Genomic DNA, 21,524 nt, shown 5'->3' with positions numbered 1-21,524 from the left:
ATTATTCTTTATCCTATACATCAAACAGATGACCTTCTCAACAACCGTACCCGAAACATGCTATCCTAGTTAGGCCAGGCGCTAAGAAACAATGGCCGGGAGACACTTGTTCGCTAATGTATAGTTATCACTTCTATACACTAATAATACGCCTTAAAGAGAGCCTGACGCCCAATTAATTAGCGCGCTTGCTCTTACTGTACTTTAGTTAATTAGTCCTGTTGCGCCTAAGGTTTCAGATTACCTTCGTTCGTGTACAGAGTACAATAGGGGTCATAGAGGTTGGTAAAACCAGCTTATTCTTTGTGATGTTCAGGGAAAATTTGATTATACTATAAGCTTAGCGTTTCGCCATGTTTACAGGGGGCGCTCGTCGAAAGAGAACAATACAAATTTTCGCATATTAGTGCGACGCTACACCATAAATGTCGCAAAGAAAAGCCTATCTCGCAAACCCATTGGCCCTAGCTAATACGGTAGGACTCACTCTACTTAGCCGCCCCGATGGAGCACGATCACAGCCATATACTGTAGCATGACTGGATAAGTCTAGGTTATCTCCACACGCCATATTTGACTAGACTTGTCAGCAGTCCAAGAATAGAGCATCCCCGCACTGAATCCAAGTCTCTAGTTCAGCATGCTCTAGGAGTGGCCCAACCAGCTCTATTCTGTACGCGCCTAATAACACACTGTGAAAGGATGCCATTTTTCTCCTCCCATATACATAAGTATAAAGGGGCACACCGTTCTTCTCCTGTCCTAAACCAAAGCTCAACTCTTTAATATCGTATACAACAACACAAGGCTTCAGTCACAAGGTAAATACTCATCCTATCTTGCAAGGAAAAAAAGGTACGGCAGCTAGCACCATCGTCCACATGCCGAACAAGTGGAGCAAGGTCAAGGACGCCGTCCTCAAACATGCAAATGGCTACAAAAAGCTAGTGAAACCAAGTGTTGCCCACAAAACCGCTTTCCCCAAGACCGCGGCAGATCTTGAGAGTCTAGGGGTGCGTTTCGATTTCGCGGGCCCCTGCTCTCGTCTTTAGGTGGGCCCGTGCACTACTCGGCTGGATTATGATAGTTAACAGTTGATGAGTAATGCGGCTGCTAGCTGCCTAGAGTTCGGCAAGTTGACCCTGGAAGTACGCAGGTGCCAGGTTATAAGACCAGCTTGATGCTACCTTGAAGCCATCTGCTAGAAGATGCGACACATTTTGAGATATTTCAGTCGATCCTCAAAGTCAATCCCCAGGAGGATGTCTTCTTTGCGTGGTAATCCTGATCTGTTCGAGTACACTTCTGGGCGATTTTTGTGAGTCGTGGCGGTTCGCTCCTGAACGCGCTATTTTAATAAGCTGACTTTTGCGATGACTTCTGCGATGAACTAACAGGCCGTGTCTGATAGATTTAACGAAGAGCTCCGCCGCGCCGAACGCCGCATCCAATTCGACATAGATGCTCTTGCAAGGACGGCCTGCCATTCTGTCGGCCGCAACCTCAATGGTGTAGCATCGATCACGAAACTCGCCGAGGGGGGCTTCAACCGTGTCTTGCAAATCACCTTCGACGACGGATATACAATTCTTGCAAGACTGCCTTACAAGACGACTGTTCCACATTATGCAGTGGCCAGTGAAGCTGCCACACTCGCACTTCTACTTGCTCATGGGGTCCCCGTCCCTAAAGTCCTTGCGTATTCTCCAGACAAGACAAATCCCGTTGGAACCGAATACATTCTACTTGAAAGACTCGAAGGAACACCCTTAAGCGACCGGTGGTTCTCCATGGATAACAAAACTCGTGTTAAAATAATGAGACAGATCGTTGATGTAGAGAGACGGTTTATGAGTATCCACTTCCCAGCAAGCGGAAGTCTTTATCACCGCCGTGATCTTGATAGCTCACAACACGTTATCCCAGTCTTACACGATATTGTTGTTGGCCCAACTGCACAATATGAATGGTGGTATCAGGAAAGAGCCTCTTTAGAGGTTGACCGCGGCCCATGTGAGTCGCTATCTATGCCTCTTCTTTATAAATATTAACTTCGAACCAGGGAATGCCTTTTCTACATGCTTCGAAGCACCCGCTAAGCGCGAGCTAGAGTTCTGTGAACGATTTAGCAAACCACGCCTATATGTCGAAAGATACCTACGAGAAATACACCAGTTCCAAAAGCTCTCACCTATTCCGTACCAACAGCTCCTTACCAATTATTTGAAGTTAGCGCCTTACCTCGACGTCCCCTCCGACCACCGTATGTCCCGCCCGACACTTCGCCATCCAGACTTCTCACCTAATAACATTATGGTAAATACCTCCAACGACGTGGTAGGGATAATTGACTGGCAACATACAGTTATTCTGCCTCTCTGCCTATGCGCTGGAATCCCTGATCATTTTCAAAACTGGGGTGATCCAATGTCTGAGACATTATCTAAGCCAGAGGTCAAGTTACCAGAAAATTTTGATAGACTCAGCTATGAGGAACAAGAAACTATTCAAGATACAATGCGGAGACGGCTGGTCCACTTTTATTATGCTGCGTTGACCATGAAATCCCTTCCGGATCATTTTGACGCAATCAGGGCCGAAAACTATATGCTTCGAGCCAAGCTTTTTCACTATGCACTGGCTCCCTGGGAAGGAGACTCTGTCTCGTTGAAGTATACCATGATACAAGTTCTCAAAAATTGGCCTATGTCGCTGGATGAAGGAGTAACAGCGACATCTATTGGGTGCCCCGTTCACTTTTCTGAGGAAGAGATACAGCAATGTTCCGAGGATTATCGGCAAGAACAAGAAAAATTGAAGGAGCTGGGCGAGATGAGGGAACTAATAGGCACAGATGCCCTTGGCTGGGTGTCAGATGAAGATGAGCTCAATCGGTGTAGGGCCATCATACAAAGTATCAAGGATGGGTTGATGGAACATTCAAGCACTGAGATGGAGAAGATAGCGGTCCTCCACCATTTTCCTTTCGATAATCATGAGGAAAATTCGTCATAAATTTTACAGTAGTATTTCATCTCTCGATTTTAATGGGACATGCCGTTTCTACGCGGCCTTAAAAGCACAACTAATTCGATACCGATATTGTCTGCATAACCAAGTGAAACACCATAAGCGGGTCACATTCACATCATGTACGTCTACGCCAACCAACGCCAAGGTGAAAGGGCCTCTACATAAACGGATACAGAGATGCACAGCCGCTGCTCTCGATAACAATAGTCCTCGTTAGCACGCCCGGAAGGAGCTTGCACCAGACTGAAGGAATCATGAAGAGCAACCGCATATAGGCAGTAAAATTGTGGCGCTTCTGCCCTATGCCTTCGAGTTGATTACTATATTCTGAATTAAAAGCTACAGTTGCCTTGTTTTGGCTTTGGGACAGAACTGTTTAGATGTCCAAGTTGGTAGATAGCTCATATCAAGGTCTATCTAAAGCCCCGCTACCTGATAACCACCTATGTGATGCCAGTCTACGCCAGAACAACACTTGGGGAAAGGGAACCATATGGGATTTCCAAGAGGTCAAAAAGTTAGCAAACGATTGTCGGGGTTTGTCGCCCATTTCTCCAGGTTGGCCAGAGCTTCCCTGGTGACAGCTTCAGCACTGAAAGGTCGCCAAGCCGGAGATGAGAGTGATCCTGACATCTTTTTGCCTGCTTCCTTGCTGCGGCGCACAAGGAAGCTGGGGCCGAAGAAATGGACGCACCACCACCAATACTCACCAATCTTCCTTTCATTATAGAATGACTTATGAAGCTTTCTTTTCTCCACTGGCCCTAGGCCGCTCGAGTTGCACAGGTTGCTGACGGCGTTGCGTTTCAAAGCACTTTCCTCAGTACCACGTCTGCGCTCACATCCAATTTCTCTTTCGAAGAATAGGAACAGAGAAACCCTTGCGATTCGCACCTTCACATCAGGTATGGCATTATCGTTGTGTAAACCCACCAGATAGGTCATGAGGCCGGCACGATTTGGTCGTGAGGCAATACTTGAGGGTTGCGTAGTAGTCCAGGAGGAGGCGCTCCAGAAACCAACGGCCTTCCAAGCTCTAGAATAGGTCCCCAAAAAGCAAGCGAGGTTGCGCAGAAGAAGATGATCGCCTATGCGCCGGACCTCGCCCGCTTGCTGCCCGGTGAGCTTTGAAAATACTGAGCCCGGAATATCAGGCTCGTAGGCCATAATTTCATCCAGTTCAGTAGAGGGAGACCTAGATATCTTCGTAGTATAGTGCTTAGTCACTACCCTAGGGAAGGAGTAGGATTATTGACACGAAAGGATAGGATACTATATTATCCTAGTGGTTATGATTCTAGGTAATAGGTATTATAAGCTAGATATCGGATTAAGTGGTATCTCCGGTAAAAATAAAAGGGGTAGTATATTGGGCTAAAAGTAAATATATAGTAGTTAGTGGGGGCTAGAGTAAAAGAAAGGGGGTGGCGATAAGTGTAAAATAGAGAGGCAGAAAAATGAAAAAGTGAGAGAAAGGGAGGAAGAGTAGAAGACGGGTCTTTTATATCGGAGGGCGTTGAAGGTAGGTTACGTGACAGCGTATTGGGGCGCTAAACCCAAAAGGCAAAACTAACCTGATATAGAGGTCCGCCGTTTACAATATAAATATTATCTGAATATATACATACATCTGAATATCACTGTATCTACAGTAGCTTCACTGCCCAATTGCCTCTCGTTCTAACAAATCTATCAAGTTCATACCATATCTCAATTCCACAGCCTCCTTGAAACGCCTGGGTATTATTGTACATACTCCGCTCTGCCTGAATTTCAAGTGTGATTACTGCCTGACTCGGTAATAATCCGGAGCATACTCCAGCAGCCAACCTTTCTCGATCTTGGTGACATCGCGGATATAAGTCTTTTCACCCGTTTGCATAATCTCATGGAATATGACCCAGTCGGCTTTTCGGTTCTATTATCAAGTCAGTAAACTAAGTATGGACGTTCCCACATATCCATGGGCACTTACAAACATCAACGAGGTGGGGTGAGCATGAAGAGTTAGACCACCGCTGACAGTCTTGAAAGTTCCATCCGGTTGCATCTTCGCCGCGTGAGAAAAATAGCCCGTTGTAAGACACCGCCGAATTTGCTCCGGTTGGCGGCTCAAATCGGCCGGACCATGACGGGATGAAAGTGTCTCATCAACTTGTATACCAAAGCGTTCTAGATACCGTTTTAATTGGCCTCGGATACTCACTGCGCGTAGCAATGCCCGGTAATTCAAAAGGTTGTCGCGGCACCACTTTGAGTCTTTCTTTCCCTTAGTGACAAAAGCTTGGTACACATTCAGGTATGTCAAGTGATCGCCCTCTTCAACGGCGAACTTTCGACGGTGGCTCTCGGCAGTTCTTTTGTCTCCAGAGTGCTGAACCCACACTGTCCCCTGAAGGCTGACCATAGCCGCAATTGTGAGAATTTCACTAAGACAGTTGAAGGACGGCGCGGTGAGAAGGACCTTAGCCATCATAGGATCCAGAGCAATTTCTGCCATCCGCGTTCCAAGAGGTTTTGTGAGTTTGGCGTAGTCGTCAATCGCACCGAGAGAGGACAGGAGCTCAAGGGCACGGATGATAAGTTCTGCCGGCGGAGGTGTCAAGAAGTCGAACCGCACGATATTGTCGATGCCCAGTGCTTTGAGCTGCATGATAACTGGTGCGAGATTTGACCGTTGAATTTCAGGAACGGTTGCTTCCGGCATCTGCTCGAACGCTTGTTGCGTGTACAGACGGAAGCATTTCCCTGGCTTCGTTCTTCCAGCGCGGCCAGCTCGCTGGGTGGCAGATGCTTTTGATATTGGCACTGCAGTCAATGTATCGATACCGGTATTGGGATTGTATGCTCTAAGCTTGGCAAAACCGGAATCAATCACATAGACAATCCCGTCGATTGTGACCGAAGCTTCGGCAATGTTCGTGGAGACAATGACCTTTCGGGTGTTTTCCGGAGTCGGCTCAAAGACGTACATTTGCTGTTCCGTGGTGAGTCCGGCATAAAGTGGCAATGTAAGCAGAGAGGGCGCTTTCGGGTGGAGAGTTGCCGCTCGTTCGGATATCAACTGGATTGCAGTATCGATCTCTTCTCGGCCGGTCAAAAAGAGAAGTATGTCGCCTTCTGCTTCTTGGGTATGGATATCAAAGACAGTCTTGACTGCTCTCTCTATGTAATCTTCTGCCGGAGAGTCAAGGAACAGCGTGTCGACTGGATACATTCGTCCTTCCAGACTGATGATCCGACCAACACTTCCACCCAGATCCGCCGGGTCTGCCTCAGGCTTGTACTCCTCGCCGGCGAAAAACCGAAGAAAATCCTCTGCTTGAAGAGTTGCACTACTAACGATAATGCGAAGTTCAGGGCGCTTCTTGCGGATCTTCTTCAAAGTCCCAAGGAGCACATCCGTACTCAGAGATCTTTCATGTGCTTCATCAACCATGATCACTGAATACCGTGAAAGTAAAGGATCCACTAGGGCTTCTCTGAGCAGCATTCCATCTGTCATAAATTTGATCCTCGTTGCAGGAGACGTCAAATCTTCGAATCGAATGGAGTAGCCCACTTCTTCACCGACTTTGCATCGCATCTCTTCGGCTACTCGCGTTGCAACCGTTGTAGCAGCCACACGCCGGGGCTTTAACAGATTTAGTCGCTACTCAAATTGAAGAATGATGGCATCAGTGCTCACCTGTGTAACTGCAATGGTCTTCCCATCCTCGCACCATCCTGCCTGGTCTAGATACTGCGGAAGCTGAGTTGTTTTCCCGCTGCCTGTTTGACCCACCACGATAGTGACGGGATATTTTTCAACTAGATAGAGCAGACTCTTCTTGTGGCGTGCGATAGGCAGTAAAGCAGCTGGTTTATACAGGGCTGGAATGAAAGAGGTCGAAAGCTCCTGTTCTGACGCCATTTTAGACCAAGGTTTAGCTTCGAGCGACTCTGCTAGATTTGAGCCGGGTTGTTTGGAGAACCCAACCTAGGATTGGGCCATTCTGAAAATTCAAGCTTGTAGACCGACAACTTGGAGATCCTCGGAGTTGCAGAAACATCCAGATCTGTATAAAGCTCGCCCGCTATCACGTGCGCCCCACGTCACTTGGAGCTTCCCCGATATGTTCTGCTCTCAGACATTCTCAGGCAACACTGTTCTTGTGGATTTATTCTCAGTCCCTTTCTATACTCTCTTAGATCCTGAAGATATCTCAAGATGTCAGAGGAGGACAAGATGGTATGTTCACTTTCCAACCGGATATCACTTATCGCATGAGGCTCACGTTTATACACAGAACACTCCCAAGCCCTTGGCTGCCCTTAACTCCCCTAACAGCCCCCGAGCCGAGTCGCCGACTACTGCGCGTCCGATGGACTTTGACGATGAGCCCCAAGAGACCGGAGTTGTTACTTCTTCCCCTGTGGCTGCTCAGCCAGTCGCCCAGCCAGCCGCCGCCGAGGCAGCCCCGCCAAAGCCGCCCCGGCCCCTGAACCCGAGAGAACAATCAGAGAACACCCTCAGGGAAGCATTCCCAAGTATCGAGCCTGGCGTCGTCAAAGCCGTCTTGACCGCAAGCAATTGGAATGTCGAACGGGCGTTCAATGCCCTCCTGGGTTCGTGGGGAATCTACAATTTATGAAATGAGCATAAGCTGACCAGACCTCTGCTCGCAGGTATGACCGACCCCAAGGCTCAAGAGGAAATGACGCCTCCCCCCCAAACCGTCGCGCCCAACCCAGCAGAGCACTGCTGCACAGCGACAATTGGAAGCCGATGAGATGTATGCGCGTCAACTATCGGAGCACTACAATGCGACAGGACGTCGCGCACCGCCCTCGAACTGGGAGCGCGACCCCCGATACCAGCGACCTAGAGGCAGCGAGGAGTCGGATGAAAGAGAATACAGCTTCTTTGATGGTATGGACTATGGTGGCTTGCGAATTGAGCTCGTGCTAATTGTTTACAGATGATCTACCTGTGATCCGCGAGAACCTCCGCAAGGGCTTCCTGGAGACCCAGAGTAAGGTTAACTCATGGGTAACAAACCTGAAGAAGAGGATTGACGGCGAGGATTTGGACGAGGAGCCTATTCAGAATCAAAGAGAGACTCTGGCCAATACCCGGCCCCGACGGAGTGGTGATATGGGCCGTCGCAGCGGAGATCGTGAGCGCTATGACGCAGACCCCCAACTTCTCAGCGATGATTTCTCTGCTCTGGAGTTGAGAGATGGTGAAGGTAAACAACAATCTCAAGTTTATCATTCTTGAATTTTGCTGACTGTGCCACAGCTCCCCCGCCACGCCCCCCTCGCCCGGGCCAGTCTGGCTTTAAACAGTCCGCGTCTCCTTCGCCAGACAGGCGCAGAGTGTCATTCCAGGATGGACCGCCCACTGAGATTGACAACCTTTACGACTCCTCCACCCCGGCTAAACGTCTCAGCTCAACGGGCAGCAAGTCAAGCAAATGGCAACCATTGTCCAGCGTCGCGCCTTCTCCCGTCGCGGAGAACGACCCATTCAGTCTGGGCGATAGCGACGACGAGAAGGAAACTAAGACTAAGGAGCACACTACTGGCTCAGAGAGCGATCAACTCAAGCATGCTACTGTCGAGTCAGTGTCAGAACCCGTTAGTTCCTCCAAGGACCAGGAGACCAAGGGGGCGATCAAGCCCACTGAGTCAAGATGATTGCGAATGATTGGAATTTGAATATCCCCCCCACTGTTATCTGCGCGAATTATTTGTCTTTCCGCATTGGACCGTTCCTTCATGGTCATATTTAGGTATTTTCCCTATCGTTCTACTCCATCACCTTGTTATGCCTCACCTTGCTATGCGCTACCCATCCACCCCGAGTTTACGATACCTAGTAGGGATAGCCCAAGACATTTTCCCAACCTTTCCAATATCTCCATCAAAGGCAAATTGAATCTGTATTTGTACCGGAAAACAAAACAAAAAGGGTATATCTCCGACCGGCTTGTACAGTAAATACACGGCCCCAACGCCAAAACCAGAACCAACAGACCTCGTCCAATGCACCGCTGTAGCAACATACTCTTAAACCCAAGAATTACTCCACGGCAGGAACATTGCCTACTCGCTTTGAAGCAGCAGTTTCCTTGCGCAGGTCCTTAATGACAGTCTGTAACGCAGAGTCAGTTACTATCTTTGAACATTAAATGACGGGCGCAGAGTGCTATTTTGGTGGGGGAAACCGCGTACCGCCAAAGCATCGGGGTTCACTCCATTTTCAATAAGAGACACACAAAGCGATAGCTCCGTTCGATCGAGGTTCGTATTCTATTCCTGTTAGTTTGGGGGCTAAGGGGGCTTTAGGGAGAATGACGACATGGAGGGAATCCCCAATCGTGAATCATGTTTGGGGGAAGCACGCACCAGCAGGTCGGAGATCTCCTGGAGAATATCGATGACTTCTCTGGCCGCTTGGCGCTTGTCATCGGCCTGGTCTTGGGATTTGGGGGGCATTTTTGATAATTGGGAAGGGGGGGCCGTTGGAGTGTCAATGTTGACTCTGTGTGGTTGAAGTTGGGTTGATCTTTGTGGGGGATTTTTTTTTTCGGGAGGCATCTACATCGGAGTACTCCGTATACAAACATCCAGATCATCAGATGTACAGCAGTTTGATATTATCGGACTTTTGGGGGGATATTATTTGACGTCACCTTACTTGTAAAGGAATGTGCTTCAGGTATTTCTTATTAGTGGATATTCTTAGATATAGTGCTTATCTTCAATGTACTAATCTGTACTCATGGACCGAACTGGTTGAAAATTGCCAACTTCGCGTACATTTGCCATCTTTTCCATCTTTTCCATCCTTTTCTCCATTAGTTTTGATTGTTATGGAGATTGAGGGAATAGATCATGACCTGTAGGATGATATAACCGAGATATAACCGACTTAGTACAGCCACTTCTGCGTCTAGATAGCATTAAAAACCTCATTCTACAATAGTGGGAATACTTTTGTACGGCATAGATATATTGGAGGACATTAAAGGTCATCCATCTGTACAAACTACCTTGTTGATCCTCAAGGAATTGCAACACAAGCAGATTCTCAATCCTTTGGGATAAATGCACATCACACAGGGCAATTTTGACCCCATGAACGATCTATACCAGTAACAGGTGGATTTTCTTCCATTTCGCCCCCAACCCTAATCACGGCCCCCCGAAGCGGGACAACGTGCAATCTGTGCAGAAACGATATCCAAATGAAGAAAGTGGAACGGGGAGAGGTGACATTGACAAGAGACTTGTACTTTTAAACTATCCCGTTTAGGATGCTGCCCTAACACTTTTTATCAACTTCATCTGGCTTGCTTGAAATCAAAATCACAAGACTACCCATACCTTTGGAGATTTCTGTCTTTTGAGTCTTTTTCAAGACTTTGCTTTTAATCAATGCCTAACATCTCCCTTTTTCTATATCCCAGGGAATCAGTACCTCACAACGATGAACATGACATCGGTCTTTGGGCCCCCACCGGAGGGCATCAATCTCAACGAAAACCGAAATAGGGAAGACACTGCAGTTGTGGTGACTGTATGTGCGCTCGCAGTACTCACTATTATCTTCCGTCTCTTTGTGAGGTTATATATGCAGGGAGCGAAGTTGGAGGCTGATGATTGGCTGATTGGGATAACTGCCGTTCCATTGATTGCATTACTTGCATCATCTATCATTGGTATGAATAGCAACCTTTATATGAATATATAAAAGGGGATATTAACCGTATATCAGGTGGTACTTATGGGTTCGGTTTACATGTTTGGTGTGTGACACTATCGAATATGGTCACAATGAAAAAGGCAACAAGAACCCTTCCTATATATCTCAGAATCAAATCTAACTAAATATATATAGATCCTTTTCGCCTACCTCATTGTCTATCTCGTCGAGCTCGCCCTAATCAAATTCTCCATCCTCATGTTCTATCGCCGAATCTTCGGTATGAATTGGATGATCTGGATCACTCTGTTTATCTCCTATGGCTGGTGTTTAGGAAGCATGATCGCAGCCCTATGTGCCTGTGATCCAATCTCATATTTCTGGACCGAAATCACCGACCCTACATCTGGCTCATATCGATATGATTTCTACTACTACTATATTGGGAACGCAGCTGCCAATGTCTTGACGGACGTTCTTATCCTGCTCGTCCCGATGCCTATTGTTTGGAATCTTCAGATGCGGACGACACAAAAAGTTGGCGTGTGTGCTGTGCTCCTTCTAGGCGGATTGTATGTTTTTGAAAAAAACCTCTACCCCCACAAATAATGCTAACATAAATCTATCTAGTGTCTGCGTTGCAAGCGGCATTCGAATCCACTACCTAACCTACCTCAAAGGCAACGTCGATATCACATGGGCTTTGGGCAGTGTATCGGTATGGTCAACCGTCGAGCCATGCATTGGAATTATCTGCGCCTGTCTCCCCGTCCTCCAGCCATTCGTCCGCTCAATGGTCAAGAAAATGCCCAATTTACCGGGCACCCAGCATTTCGGGGGGTCGCGTGGACTGTCTAGTTTTATCCAGCGGATATCTCTCCACGATCGGGAAAACGACAAATACAATATGGAATGCAGAACGAGTCCTACGCCCTTTCACCCAGATGAAGACCTAGATCCTCTGACGTCAGTGAGGACTCATGTGGAGATAGATCCGAAAGAGAGGGTCAATGAGGAGAATCTAGATCCTATGGCAATTCGAGTTAAGCGAGTGGTGCATTGGAGTGTTAATTAAACCACTATCAGGGTCATTTTCTTTGTTCGGCGTTATGTGATTAATGAATATATACCTCTGTGGGGATTATTTGCAGGCTTGGGTGTATACATATATCATGTACAGGTCAGCTATAAAAGCCATTCTCTTTCACTTTCTCTTTTTCCCTCTTATATTTTTATTGAAAATTGCCTTGCTTTGTTGTGATGGGAAATGCAATTTTTGCTCAAGTACTGTCTCAACCTCACTATAAATCCCTCCATCTTTCTGTTCAACAAAAGATCCATCAGCCTAGGGTTTAAGACATAAACAACCAAGCTAATTGTAGCCAAGAGCTGCGACTTGTCTTCACTGGAGTTCCTTATCATGTAGCTCGCCATCCGAGCTTCTATTCAATAGATTCACTCGGACACCTTCCAAACAAATCTTACTTGATCTCGGTGCTGTCAATCTATCTGCGATTAAAGTCTTCTTAGAAGCCTCTCGCCTAAGACTAATCTACAATAGGCTCTAACTCTATGAGAGACACCTGGTATGTGTGTGTGTCAAATTTGAGGTTGATCTACGGCCGATGCCAGGAGGTTTGCATGGGACAACGATATCTGAAGACTGGCCGAGAATAGGCCGATTATTAACGAGCGAACAAATTCTCACCTATATGTCGTCACTATAACTCTAGCCATGAAATTCAGGGCTATTACGGCGTCTTCGAATATAACAAGAATGGAAACCTGATTCTTCCTCTTCCGGAAATTCGTGCCTGGCCAATCCCCTGGTCCCTTTGATAGTCCACATCGCTCTACCCCGTAGGGCCAGACGCATCAGATGATCGACTTAAATCCGGACGGAGACATTTAGCCCCATCATCTGCCAAAAAAGAAAGGTCAGAAGATCGTTCCAATTATAGCTGTTGAATCATTCTATCTCCCATTACTTGCTAGGAGGCTGATTAGGTGCTAGCCCTCAGAGTATCGATACGCTGCTTTTTCGTTTATTGATGAATCAAGATTTCTTCCTCTCGCAGCCATGACAATAGCAATTCAATTTTTGGAATCATACTAAGAGTCTCACCTCCCATTCCTCTTCTGTCTGATTCTTCCAGACACTCTGTCCGGTACACCGAAGCAACCTCTATGATATGCGTGGGGTATTTGACGTTGAGACCATGCTTGCCAATATTATTTGAGCGTTTTCACTTCGTACGTGAATAGAATTATATGAAAAAGATAAAAAAATGTCAACACGTATAATCGAGTGACTCTATGTGGTTAGGGTTATTGCCCGGGAGGGCTGGGGGGGCTGATACACAAACATGAGGAACATGGATGTAGCGACATCAGCGCAAGGCGAACGACCACCCCTACTAAATTGTCAAGGAAAATGTCTTCAGAGAAAGAATATGAATAAAACAAGTCAAGCTAAAAAAACCGTACTTCAACTCTTCTCTCACTCGAATTTTCCGCATAATCATCATCGCCATCATCTGTCACCCCATCGGGCTGAGATCTATCATGTCTTTCAGAATGACTGCGCTCGGCAACAACTCGTCATACATCACCCCACCACCGGCACCGCCATCAGCCTGGCAACAGTTCCGAGACCGACCTTGTCTCTTCCTCGCCCGCATGCCCTATTCATGGCGAGCAATCAACCTCCCTCTACTACATGAGAGCCCCGTATCGATAGTGTGTATCTCAAATACCTACAGGCAGCGACCAAAGATACCGATAGGCGACATTCTGATCCACGCCGGCGATTTGACATCAAACGGATCACTCGCCGAGCTCCAGATCACACTGAACTGGCTACAAGCCCAGCCTCACCCCATCAAAAATGCCGTGGCGGGTTGATCTGACCGTTGTCTTGATACCATGAACAGGGGAACTCGTCGCTGGCGAATTGAAGGTCTCGAGAGTGTGTACTGGGGCGATATCATCTATCTGCAACACCAGCATGCCGTTGTGACTTGCTGGAATGGACGCCGACTCCGGATCTATGGAAGCCCATACTCATCAATGACCATTCCTTCCTCGGTCTTCCAGTATCCTGACTCTGATAACATTTGGGACCGAATCCCTGACAATGTGGACATTCTCATCACTCACACACCACCATACACGCATGGCGACTCCCTCAGAGGCTGTCCACATCTGCTGAATCAGATATGGAGTGATCCTCCTCATCTGTATGTCTTCGGATGCGGCCTGGAGAATTACAGAATTGAATTTCTGCACTATGATGCTCTTCAGGAGGCCATGGAGCGCATTGAGGCTGTGGGTGGGGGATTTTTCAACCTTCTGATGGTATTCAAAGGGCTTGTGCAGGCCTTTTTCCGCCCTGATATCAAAGCCAAATCTTTGCTTGTAAATGCATCCATGAACCGGGGGGGGATTAGAATATTGAACGCGAACCGATCACGGATATCATGTGATTTGAACTTGGGAGTCGTCAACATGTGCTCAGGTTCAGGTGGCCGATAATAAGATGTGACTCAATATGTGACTTACCAATGAAAAAAAGAAAGAACTCACCAGCTTACTGTATGACGTGCATAGACGCGTAGATGAAATTGAGAGATTGTCAACTGGTTATAGATCGAGGCGACTCTCATTGGCTGAAACTCGGTGGGGATCATACCTAGCACTTTTCACTACTCCATACATTTGAACTTCTTACTCTTCCACGGCATAAACTGACACAGTTACAGTGTCAAATATCTGGAGCAAGTCAAACGTCGCGATTTGGAATGGCACCTCAATACGAGACTGGAGTGGGAGGAATGCCCCTCACCATCTCAGACATTCATTCCTTGAAGAGGAACGAGGCACTGGAGATTCTTGCCCAGATTTCACGCGTCGAGAAAAAGACCTTCCCCACCAATGAGGCATTTCCATTTGGCGAAGACCTGTGGAGAAAAAAGCCCAATACGAGAGTACTGTACGCGACTCGAGCCAAGGGATCACAATCTGATCTGGTGGCCTATGCGGTCTATGTCCGACAGAAGGGCGTTGCGCTTTTGCACAAAATCTGTGTGACAGAGCCTAATCGCCGTCAAGGTGTTGGCCAGGAGGTACTGTCCTACATTCAGCAACGCCTGCAAAAGGAGGGCTGCCAGTATATCCAACTCTGGGTGGACCAGGCCAGGGAGCCCGCACGCGCCTTGTATCTCCGCAATGGATTCGAGGAGCGTGAAGTTATCCCTGATTACTATGCCCCTGGACGAACAGGTATCAAAATGGTCCTAGATTTAGAAGCTTGAGGATTTGAGCCACTGCCGTCAATGCTGCACCCTTCGGGCCTTTTTCCTCCCACGGGAAATATTCCTTGCCTTATTGGTCCCTTTCAAATAGGCCCGAGAGGCAATAAGTCATGATGGTTGGGCGCGCCTACGCTCCTTGGCTGCCGCAGGAGCCACCTGCGACTACCCCTTGCATGGACCGGGCGTCTTCGAAACGTGAGATTATAGCGATCGCGTCTGCGTCCATTCTCCACTGTCATTCTGCCACATACTTCCGTGATATCTAACATATCCAGGCATGGCTTTTTTGAAAGGGTACGCCCTGAATGTGTCCCTGGTGCCTTTGCTGCGAGAGGGACCGCGATCCTTTCCTGGATGATCATGCATGATACTCTTCATCTTCGTCCCGAATCTCTCTTTCTTTCCTTCTTGACTACTTTCACTATTTTCTTTTCTCCGTGAGGTCGGAAGCGCTGTCGGTGGCCGATGAGCTAGCTGTTTTTTTTCCAGTTACATACAGTTCCAGCGAACTCGCGTTTTCTCAACCATGACGATCTTTCTCACCATTGTACTGGCTTTCCTGTCAGTAGTTAGTGCAGCAAACCTGTCTGCCAACTACCCTATCAACGCGCAATTGCCACCCGTTGCTCGAATCTCACAGCCTTTCCGATTTGAATTCGCCCAAAGTACTTTCTCTAACAGCGACGCGGACACTAAATACTCGCTATCTAATGCACCATCATGGCTCGAGGTTGACAGCAGCAGTCTCACTCTTTCCGGAACGCCACACCCGGGCGACAGTGGTGCCATCAAGTTCAAGCTTGTGGCATCGAACGGATTGGAAAAAGATAGCATGGACGTTACTTTGATTGTAACGGCAGACCAGGGACCGACGGTGAACAAACCGCTTGTACCTCAACTGCAGAAATTGGGACCGGTCTCATACCCTGCCAGGTTGTTCATCCATCCAGGTCGTCCATTCTCAATTCAGTTCGATCAGGATACCTTTGGCAACACACATCCATCTACGATCTACTACGGAACCTCGCCCAACAACGCCCCGCTACCTTCCTGGATCGGTTTCGACCCGGCAACCCTGAAGTTTGCTGGAAATAGCCCTGCTTTTCCGGGGTCGGGGCCTCAAACATTTACTTTCCAGCTGATTGCATCGGATGTAGCTGGGTACAGTGCGGCCAACGTGACCTTTGAACTCTCGATAGGTCCCCATATTCTGACATTCAATGAGACTGTGCAAACCTTCAATCTTACGAGAGGAGAAGAGTTCAACAGCCCCAAGTTCACCAGCTTTCTCTCTATGGATGGTTCGCCAATCTCTACTAAGGAGCTGGCAAAGGTTGATGCTCAACTGCCGGACTGGTTGGAGCTAGATAAGGACAGTATCTCATTGAGCGGGACACCACCCAAGAATGCCGTGAACCAGAATATCACTATTGCCGTTACGGATTCTTTCCAAGACGAGGCGCATTTGATGCTTCAGCTAGATTTTCTGAAGCTGTTCCTCGACACTGTGGATGGCTGTGAGGCAGCCATTGGCCAGGATTTCAAGTTCGTGTTCAATCAGTCTATCGTCACCGATAACTCTGTGCAATTGGAGGTCGACTTGGACAGCGATCTCACATGGCTCACCTACTTCTCGGACAACAAGACTCTCTACGGACACGTTCCGGATGACATGGACCCTAAGAAATTCACCATTTCCCTTACTGGACACCAAGGATCGACTGAAGATAAAAGAGACTTCATTCTCGATGTTCTCAAAGCCTCGGATACTCATTCAAACCCCACCGATCCGTTCACTCATTCTGACACTCCCAACCACAAGAAGGCGGGAATAATCGCGATCTCGATCGTGGTCCCATTCGTGGTAATTCTTAGTGGGCTGATTCTCTTCTGCTGCTGGCGTAGCCGCAAGAGCTCGCCCACGATCGAAGAGGGTGGTTCCGATGGCAAACCTGCTCCACCACGACCTGTCAGGCCAGATGTCCCTATTTGCCAGCCATCCGTGACGGAAAGACCTCCTCACGATCGTGACGACAACTCCGACGAGTGGATGAGTCCCATCTCCCCATCGTCAATCCCCAAGCTTGAACTTGGACCCGCGTGGAATGTGTCATCATTCGATAAACGGGAGCACCCAGTCAGCTTTTCTATCCCTGAGCCCATTATTCCCCCTCGCTCTCCTGCTCGCAAGTCTCCCACTCGTGGGGGCTTTGTCCCACTGCGAGACTCGACCGAGGAGAACAAACCAGTTCAAACTGTTTCGCCGTCTAAGAAGCAAAACAATCGACTCTCATACACGAATAGCCCCGTCCGTCGCAGGACCACCACCCGTTCCCGACGAGAGCCATTGAAGACAATCCAGCCACGAGCCATGAGGCGAGAGTCTCTCCAATCATCGAAGTCTAAGAGATACTCAAGGCGCTCGAGCGGAATCTCCTCTATTGCCTCTGGACTGCCTGTACGATTCAGCGGAGCAGGCCATGGCGCCGGCGGCTTTGGACCTCCGGGCCACGGTGTGGTACAGACATCATGGCAAAATGCGCGAGCCTCGATGATGAGTGATGAGACCAGTATAGCCAACATGGCAATGATGCTTCCACGTCCACCAGCAGCAGCACGCATGCGTCACAGTATGGCATCCAGCATACCCGACAACTACAAGCGCATGACACTGCGCACCGTCGAGCCCGATGGCTCCACCATCTCGGAGGCCGACTCCCTGGAAGCTTTTGTCCACAGCCGAGCCAAGCACCGCAACTCCTCCAATCCTCTCTTCTCTGCGCAAATCAGCCGACGCACTTCCTTGGGCATGCGCGCGCTCGACCGAAACCGTAGCATGCGCAGCCGTGCCGATACCGTCTCTGAATCAACCTTCAGTGATGAATATCGCCAATCCATCCGAGAAAGACCCTTGTCGAATGCGATCTCGGCCTCAGAATACGGCGATGACAACACCATCACCAACCGGTTCTCCCAATATCAAAACCTCCATCAGGCCGGTCTATTCCCTCTTGCTGAGGGCAGCGCATATGGCCAGAGCCAGTTGAGTCTTGCACAAGAGTATCGCGGTGCTATCTCTCCGCTGCCGCGGTTCTGGAGCGAGAATAGTATGGGCAGTGGTCGGCAGGGCAACTCCCAGCCTCAGAAAGTGAATGATGAAAATGCAATGCCGCAAAGCTCGTCTATGATCTCGGATCTGGATGAACACCTGTCGCGCAAGGCCCCTCACAAGAGCCCCAATCATCAATGGTGGTTGTCCTCGCCTCTTGAGCCCCCACAGCCGGTGAAGAGTGACGATAAGCGGGGTCTCCCTATAGCCAGTAGTGGAGAGCTGGCATTTGTTTGATCTTTGGTTTCTTCGCCTTTACCCGTCTTATGTCTCTATTTTTTTCTTCTTTCTGTCTTTTCTCCTCTGTTTGTTGTGTTTCTGGCGTTCTCGGGCATTGCATGATATCCATTGGCTTTTCTATGGTTGATTGGTTGGGTTTGATCTAGTTTTGGAGTGAATAATAATCTTCCTGCATGATTTCAAGGTTGTTTCGGCGTATGCATGCATCCATGTAGCGAGCAGGGCTTTTCGGATTCACCGCTTGGATCTCCCGAGGTTTGCCTTTGTAGCATTTTTTTGAGGAATATCACTGGAGTAGGAACAGCCAGTCCATCATCCATGAGATGAAGAAGTTATTTCATGTGAATGGAACAATGTCGGGCCTTCCAAATTGAAGAGTCAGACATTCTGATATGGCGTGACTGTATGGTGACTATGGAAGTACACAGCCACTATTTGCTTTCTGCTCAACCTCGATATGATATTAGGATGCAAGATACTTTATTTCAGGAGCTCCCCTGTAAGCCATAGACTTCTTTACCCGAAATATTCTCTCCACCCCCAAACTGGATCGAAAACTCCGAGTTGATCCTCCTCACGTGACTATATAGAGCACAGCGTAACAAAAGCGGTAAACGCAATACCAGGAAATCTCTGCGAGATCTCTGGACTTGAACTTTCTCTGCTTCCTTGAATTTGAATTGTCTCTCTCCGATCTTCTATTCAATCACTATCTCTCTCTCAAATCATTCAAGTCCAAAGGCAAGAGATCTATCGTCATCCGTCGTTCCCCACTTATCGCGGGAAACCAGACGCGCTGAAAGCCCTGCGCCCTCATCTGACCCTTTCCACTCCAGGCACCTCCAGCACTTCCATTTCCCACACTTCGTTCCGACTTCGATCCCATAATCTCCCGAATTATTCAACCTTTGTCAATATGGGTCAAACCCTATCGGAGCCGGTGGTCGAAAAGGTGAGTTGAGACTTCGCTTCCTTGATTTACACCCCACACTGGCCATTGTGATGCTCTATTTCCATCTCTAAACTGCCCCCTTTTTTCTGGCTCTTGTCATGTCCCAAATCACGGGTCGTGGAATCGAATCTCCCAGCTAGGCCCTCCAGTTGAATTATCCGTCCTGTCGCTCGGAGGAATCTTCCTCGGGTTGCTATGCGGGGTCTTGGGTAGTCCAGCTGGGTAGTGGGGGTGGTTCGACCAGCGACGAAATGGCGTCGCAATCTTACCAGGCATCTTTGCATATCTTGTGAAAAAGGATCGAGTGTAACTAACGTGTTACTTTTCGCTTGTTATAGACATCGTCCGAAGGCGGGGATGACTGCTGTGTGTATGGTGTGTCGGCCATGCAGGGCTGGCGAATCAGCATGGAGGATGCCCACGCAACAATCCTTGACCTCCAGGCAAATTATACCGGCAACAATGACAAACCGACGGATCCGGAACACCGCCTCGCCTTCTTTGGTGTGTACGATGGCCACGGTGGAGACAAGGTGGCGCTGTTCACCGGCGAGAACTTGCACAAGATCATCTCCCGACAGGATGCTTTCGCCAAGGGCGATATTGAACAGGCCATGAAGGATGGTTTCCTTGCGACCGATAGAGCTATCTTGGAAGGTTTGTGTTATGTTGTTTCCGAGGTATAGCGTGATGGCTGACTTTGGCCTAGACCCCCGTTATGAGGAGGAGGTGTCTGGCTGCACTGCTTCCACAAGCATTATCTCACAGAAGAAGATCTGGGTGGTATGTCTATGATCTTGAACCTTACATTGGATTGGAGTGTTCGAATTGACTGGTTTTAGGCAAACGCTGGTGATTCACGATCCGTCTTGGGTGTCAAGGGACGTGCAAAGCCCCTTTCATTCGACCACAAGCCTCAGAACGAGGGTAAGTACATGATACAGATCCCTACATGAAAAACGATCGAGGTCTGACAAAATATCACAGGCGAGAAGGCCCGTATCACTGCTGCTGGTGGTTTCGTCGACTTCGGTCGTGTCAATGGCAACCTTGCCCTGTCCCGTGCTATCGGTGACTTTGAATTCAAGAAGAGCCCTGAGCTCTCACCTGAACAGCAGATCGTTACCGCATATCCCGATGTGACCGTTCACGAGCTGACGAATGATGATGAGTTCCTGGTGATTGCTTGTGATGGTATATTCTACTTATTGCTCCTGCTCGCCAGTCGAAATGCTAACCAATCTACAGGTATCTGGGATTGCCAGTCCTCCCAGGCCGTGGTTGAGTTTGTCCGCAGAGGTATTGCTGCCAAGCAGCCCCTTGCCCAGATCTGTGAGAACATGATGGACAACTGCCTCGCCTCCAACAGTGAAACTGGCGGTGTCGGATGTGACAACATGACCATGACCGTCATCGGTCTTCTACAGGGCAAGACCAAGGAGGAGTGGTATAACCAGATTGCAGAGCGGGTTGCGAACGGGGATGGACCTTGTGCTCCGCCCGAGTACGGCAAGTCTCCCGAGGAACCCGAAAGCATCCCCACTTCTTCGTGCTGACGGTCAGTTCGTGCAGCCGAGTTCCGCGGCCCCGGGATCCGGAACCAGTTTGAGGATAACCCGGATGAATATGACCTGGAGATGGAGCGTTCTCGTGGCTTCAGTGTCCGTTCGGGCCGCATCATCCTCCTGGGTGATGGCACTGAAGTTATCCCGGACCAGAACGATGAGGAACTTTTTGACCAGACGGAGGAGGACCAGGACCTTGCCAACCAGGTGCAGCACGAATCAAGCCCCCGGAACGACCGCCAAGCCACCCCAGGTCCTCAGGGGAAACAAGATAATGTCAGCGGGACTTCAGCTCAAATATCCGAATCCCCTGCCTCTACCGACGCCGAGAAAGAGAAGTCCTCATCGTAGACTATGACTTTAACCTGAACAGTCTATCGATTTGGGTCCTCCCTGTTTTGGTTTCAATCTGGTTTTATTTTCCTTGCCCACTGTCAACGACCCCCCCTGATTCCACGATCTATGCCTTGTTTTCCTCCCCCTTCTTTGTTTTTGCGCTTAGTTATCGTTGGGCTCTGGTCCCGAGCCTGTTTACATCCTTTTTTTTAACTTCCTTCGACTTGAAATGGATATTTGTCAGAGACAGGACATGCGGCAAAGAGAACCCACAGGGAATTGA

The 21,524-nt window shown here is 48.6% G+C and overlaps 10 protein-coding genes across 10 annotated transcripts; 7 read left to right on the top strand and 3 right to left on the bottom strand.

Annotated features, from left to right (window-relative positions):
• Nucleotides 1–881: 881 nt before the first annotated feature.
• On the top strand, nucleotides 882–3,015 carry N7500_008807 (aminoglycoside phosphotransferase family protein; the record flags this gene model as incomplete). Its single annotated transcript, XM_056679951.1, has 5 exons — nucleotides 882–1,044; nucleotides 1,126–1,148; nucleotides 1,206–1,318; nucleotides 1,412–2,013; nucleotides 2,063–3,015. 5 exons carry the CDS (start codon nucleotides 882–884, stop codon nucleotides 3,013–3,015), a joined length of 1,854 nt encoding a protein of 617 aa, XP_056530323.1.
• A 528-nt stretch (nucleotides 3,016–3,543) lies between these two features.
• On the bottom strand, nucleotides 3,544–4,200 carry N7500_008806 (uncharacterized protein; the record flags this gene model as incomplete). The annotated part of the gene is made up of 1 exon (XM_056679950.1): nucleotides 3,544–4,200. The coding sequence occupies one exon, from the start codon at nucleotides 4,198–4,200 to the stop codon at nucleotides 3,544–3,546; it is 657 nt and encodes a 218-aa protein (XP_056530322.1).
• Nucleotides 4,201–4,816: 616 nt separating this feature from the next.
• On the bottom strand, nucleotides 4,817–6,946 carry N7500_008805 (putative ATP dependent RNA helicase; the record flags this gene model as incomplete). Its single annotated transcript, XM_056679949.1, has 3 exons — nucleotides 4,817–4,951; nucleotides 5,009–6,667; nucleotides 6,722–6,946. 3 exons carry the CDS (start codon nucleotides 6,944–6,946, stop codon nucleotides 4,817–4,819), a joined length of 2,019 nt encoding a protein of 672 aa, XP_056530321.1.
• Nucleotides 6,947–7,243: 297 nt separating this feature from the next.
• Nucleotides 7,244–8,715, top strand: N7500_008804 (Ubiquitin system component Cue; the record flags this gene model as incomplete). Its single annotated transcript, XM_056679948.1, has 6 exons — nucleotides 7,244–7,264; nucleotides 7,323–7,641; nucleotides 7,688–7,701; nucleotides 7,768–7,945; nucleotides 7,995–8,264; nucleotides 8,318–8,715. The coding sequence occupies 6 exons, from the start codon at nucleotides 7,244–7,246 to the stop codon at nucleotides 8,713–8,715; spliced, it is 1,200 nt and encodes a 399-aa protein (XP_056530320.1).
• A 385-nt stretch (nucleotides 8,716–9,100) lies between these two features.
• On the bottom strand, nucleotides 9,101–9,516 carry N7500_008803 (mitotic-spindle organizing protein 1; the record flags this gene model as incomplete). The annotated part of the gene is made up of 3 exons (XM_056679947.1): nucleotides 9,101–9,172; nucleotides 9,253–9,330; nucleotides 9,427–9,516. 3 exons carry the CDS (start codon nucleotides 9,514–9,516, stop codon nucleotides 9,101–9,103), a joined length of 240 nt encoding a protein of 79 aa, XP_056530319.1.
• Nucleotides 9,517–10,510: 994 nt separating this feature from the next.
• N7500_008802 (uncharacterized protein) lies at nucleotides 10,511–11,801 on the top strand (the record flags this gene model as incomplete). The annotated part of the gene is made up of 4 exons (XM_056679946.1): nucleotides 10,511–10,742; nucleotides 10,778–10,851; nucleotides 10,922–11,298; nucleotides 11,357–11,801. The coding sequence occupies 4 exons, from the start codon at nucleotides 10,511–10,513 to the stop codon at nucleotides 11,799–11,801; spliced, it is 1,128 nt and encodes a 375-aa protein (XP_056530318.1).
• A 1,502-nt stretch (nucleotides 11,802–13,303) lies between these two features.
• Nucleotides 13,304–13,630, top strand: N7500_008801 (uncharacterized protein; the record flags this gene model as incomplete). Its single annotated transcript, XM_056679945.1, has 1 exon — nucleotides 13,304–13,630. One exon carries the CDS (start codon nucleotides 13,304–13,306, stop codon nucleotides 13,628–13,630), a length of 327 nt encoding a protein of 108 aa, XP_056530317.1.
• A 21-nt stretch (nucleotides 13,631–13,651) lies between these two features.
• Nucleotides 13,652–15,039, top strand: N7500_008800 (GNAT family N-acetyltransferase; the record flags this gene model as incomplete). The annotated part of the gene is made up of 2 exons (XM_056679944.1): nucleotides 13,652–14,053; nucleotides 14,488–15,039. The coding sequence occupies 2 exons, from the start codon at nucleotides 13,652–13,654 to the stop codon at nucleotides 15,037–15,039; spliced, it is 954 nt and encodes a 317-aa protein (XP_056530316.1).
• A 526-nt stretch (nucleotides 15,040–15,565) lies between these two features.
• N7500_008799 (putative transmembrane glycoprotein) lies at nucleotides 15,566–18,385 on the top strand (the record flags this gene model as incomplete). Its single annotated transcript, XM_056679943.1, has 1 exon — nucleotides 15,566–18,385. The coding sequence occupies one exon, from the start codon at nucleotides 15,566–15,568 to the stop codon at nucleotides 18,383–18,385; it is 2,820 nt and encodes a 939-aa protein (XP_056530315.1).
• Nucleotides 18,386–19,304: 919 nt separating this feature from the next.
• Nucleotides 19,305–21,256, top strand: N7500_008798 (PP2C family serine/threonine-protein phosphatase; the record flags this gene model as incomplete). The annotated part of the gene is made up of 7 exons (XM_056679942.1): nucleotides 19,305–19,340; nucleotides 19,679–19,997; nucleotides 20,050–20,123; nucleotides 20,183–20,267; nucleotides 20,328–20,534; nucleotides 20,589–20,849; nucleotides 20,913–21,256. The coding sequence occupies 7 exons, from the start codon at nucleotides 19,305–19,307 to the stop codon at nucleotides 21,254–21,256; spliced, it is 1,326 nt and encodes a 441-aa protein (XP_056530314.1).
• Between the last annotated feature and the right edge of the window lie 268 nt (nucleotides 21,257–21,524).

Source organism: Penicillium coprophilum (genome assembly GCF_028826855.1).
Source record: "Penicillium coprophilum strain IBT 35676 chromosome Unknown utg000005l_segment0_segment0, whole genome shotgun sequence".
In the NCBI taxonomy this organism is placed as follows: domain Eukaryota; kingdom Fungi; phylum Ascomycota; class Eurotiomycetes; order Eurotiales; family Aspergillaceae; genus Penicillium; species Penicillium coprophilum.
This window is presented reverse-complemented; position numbering and strand designations above follow the sequence as displayed.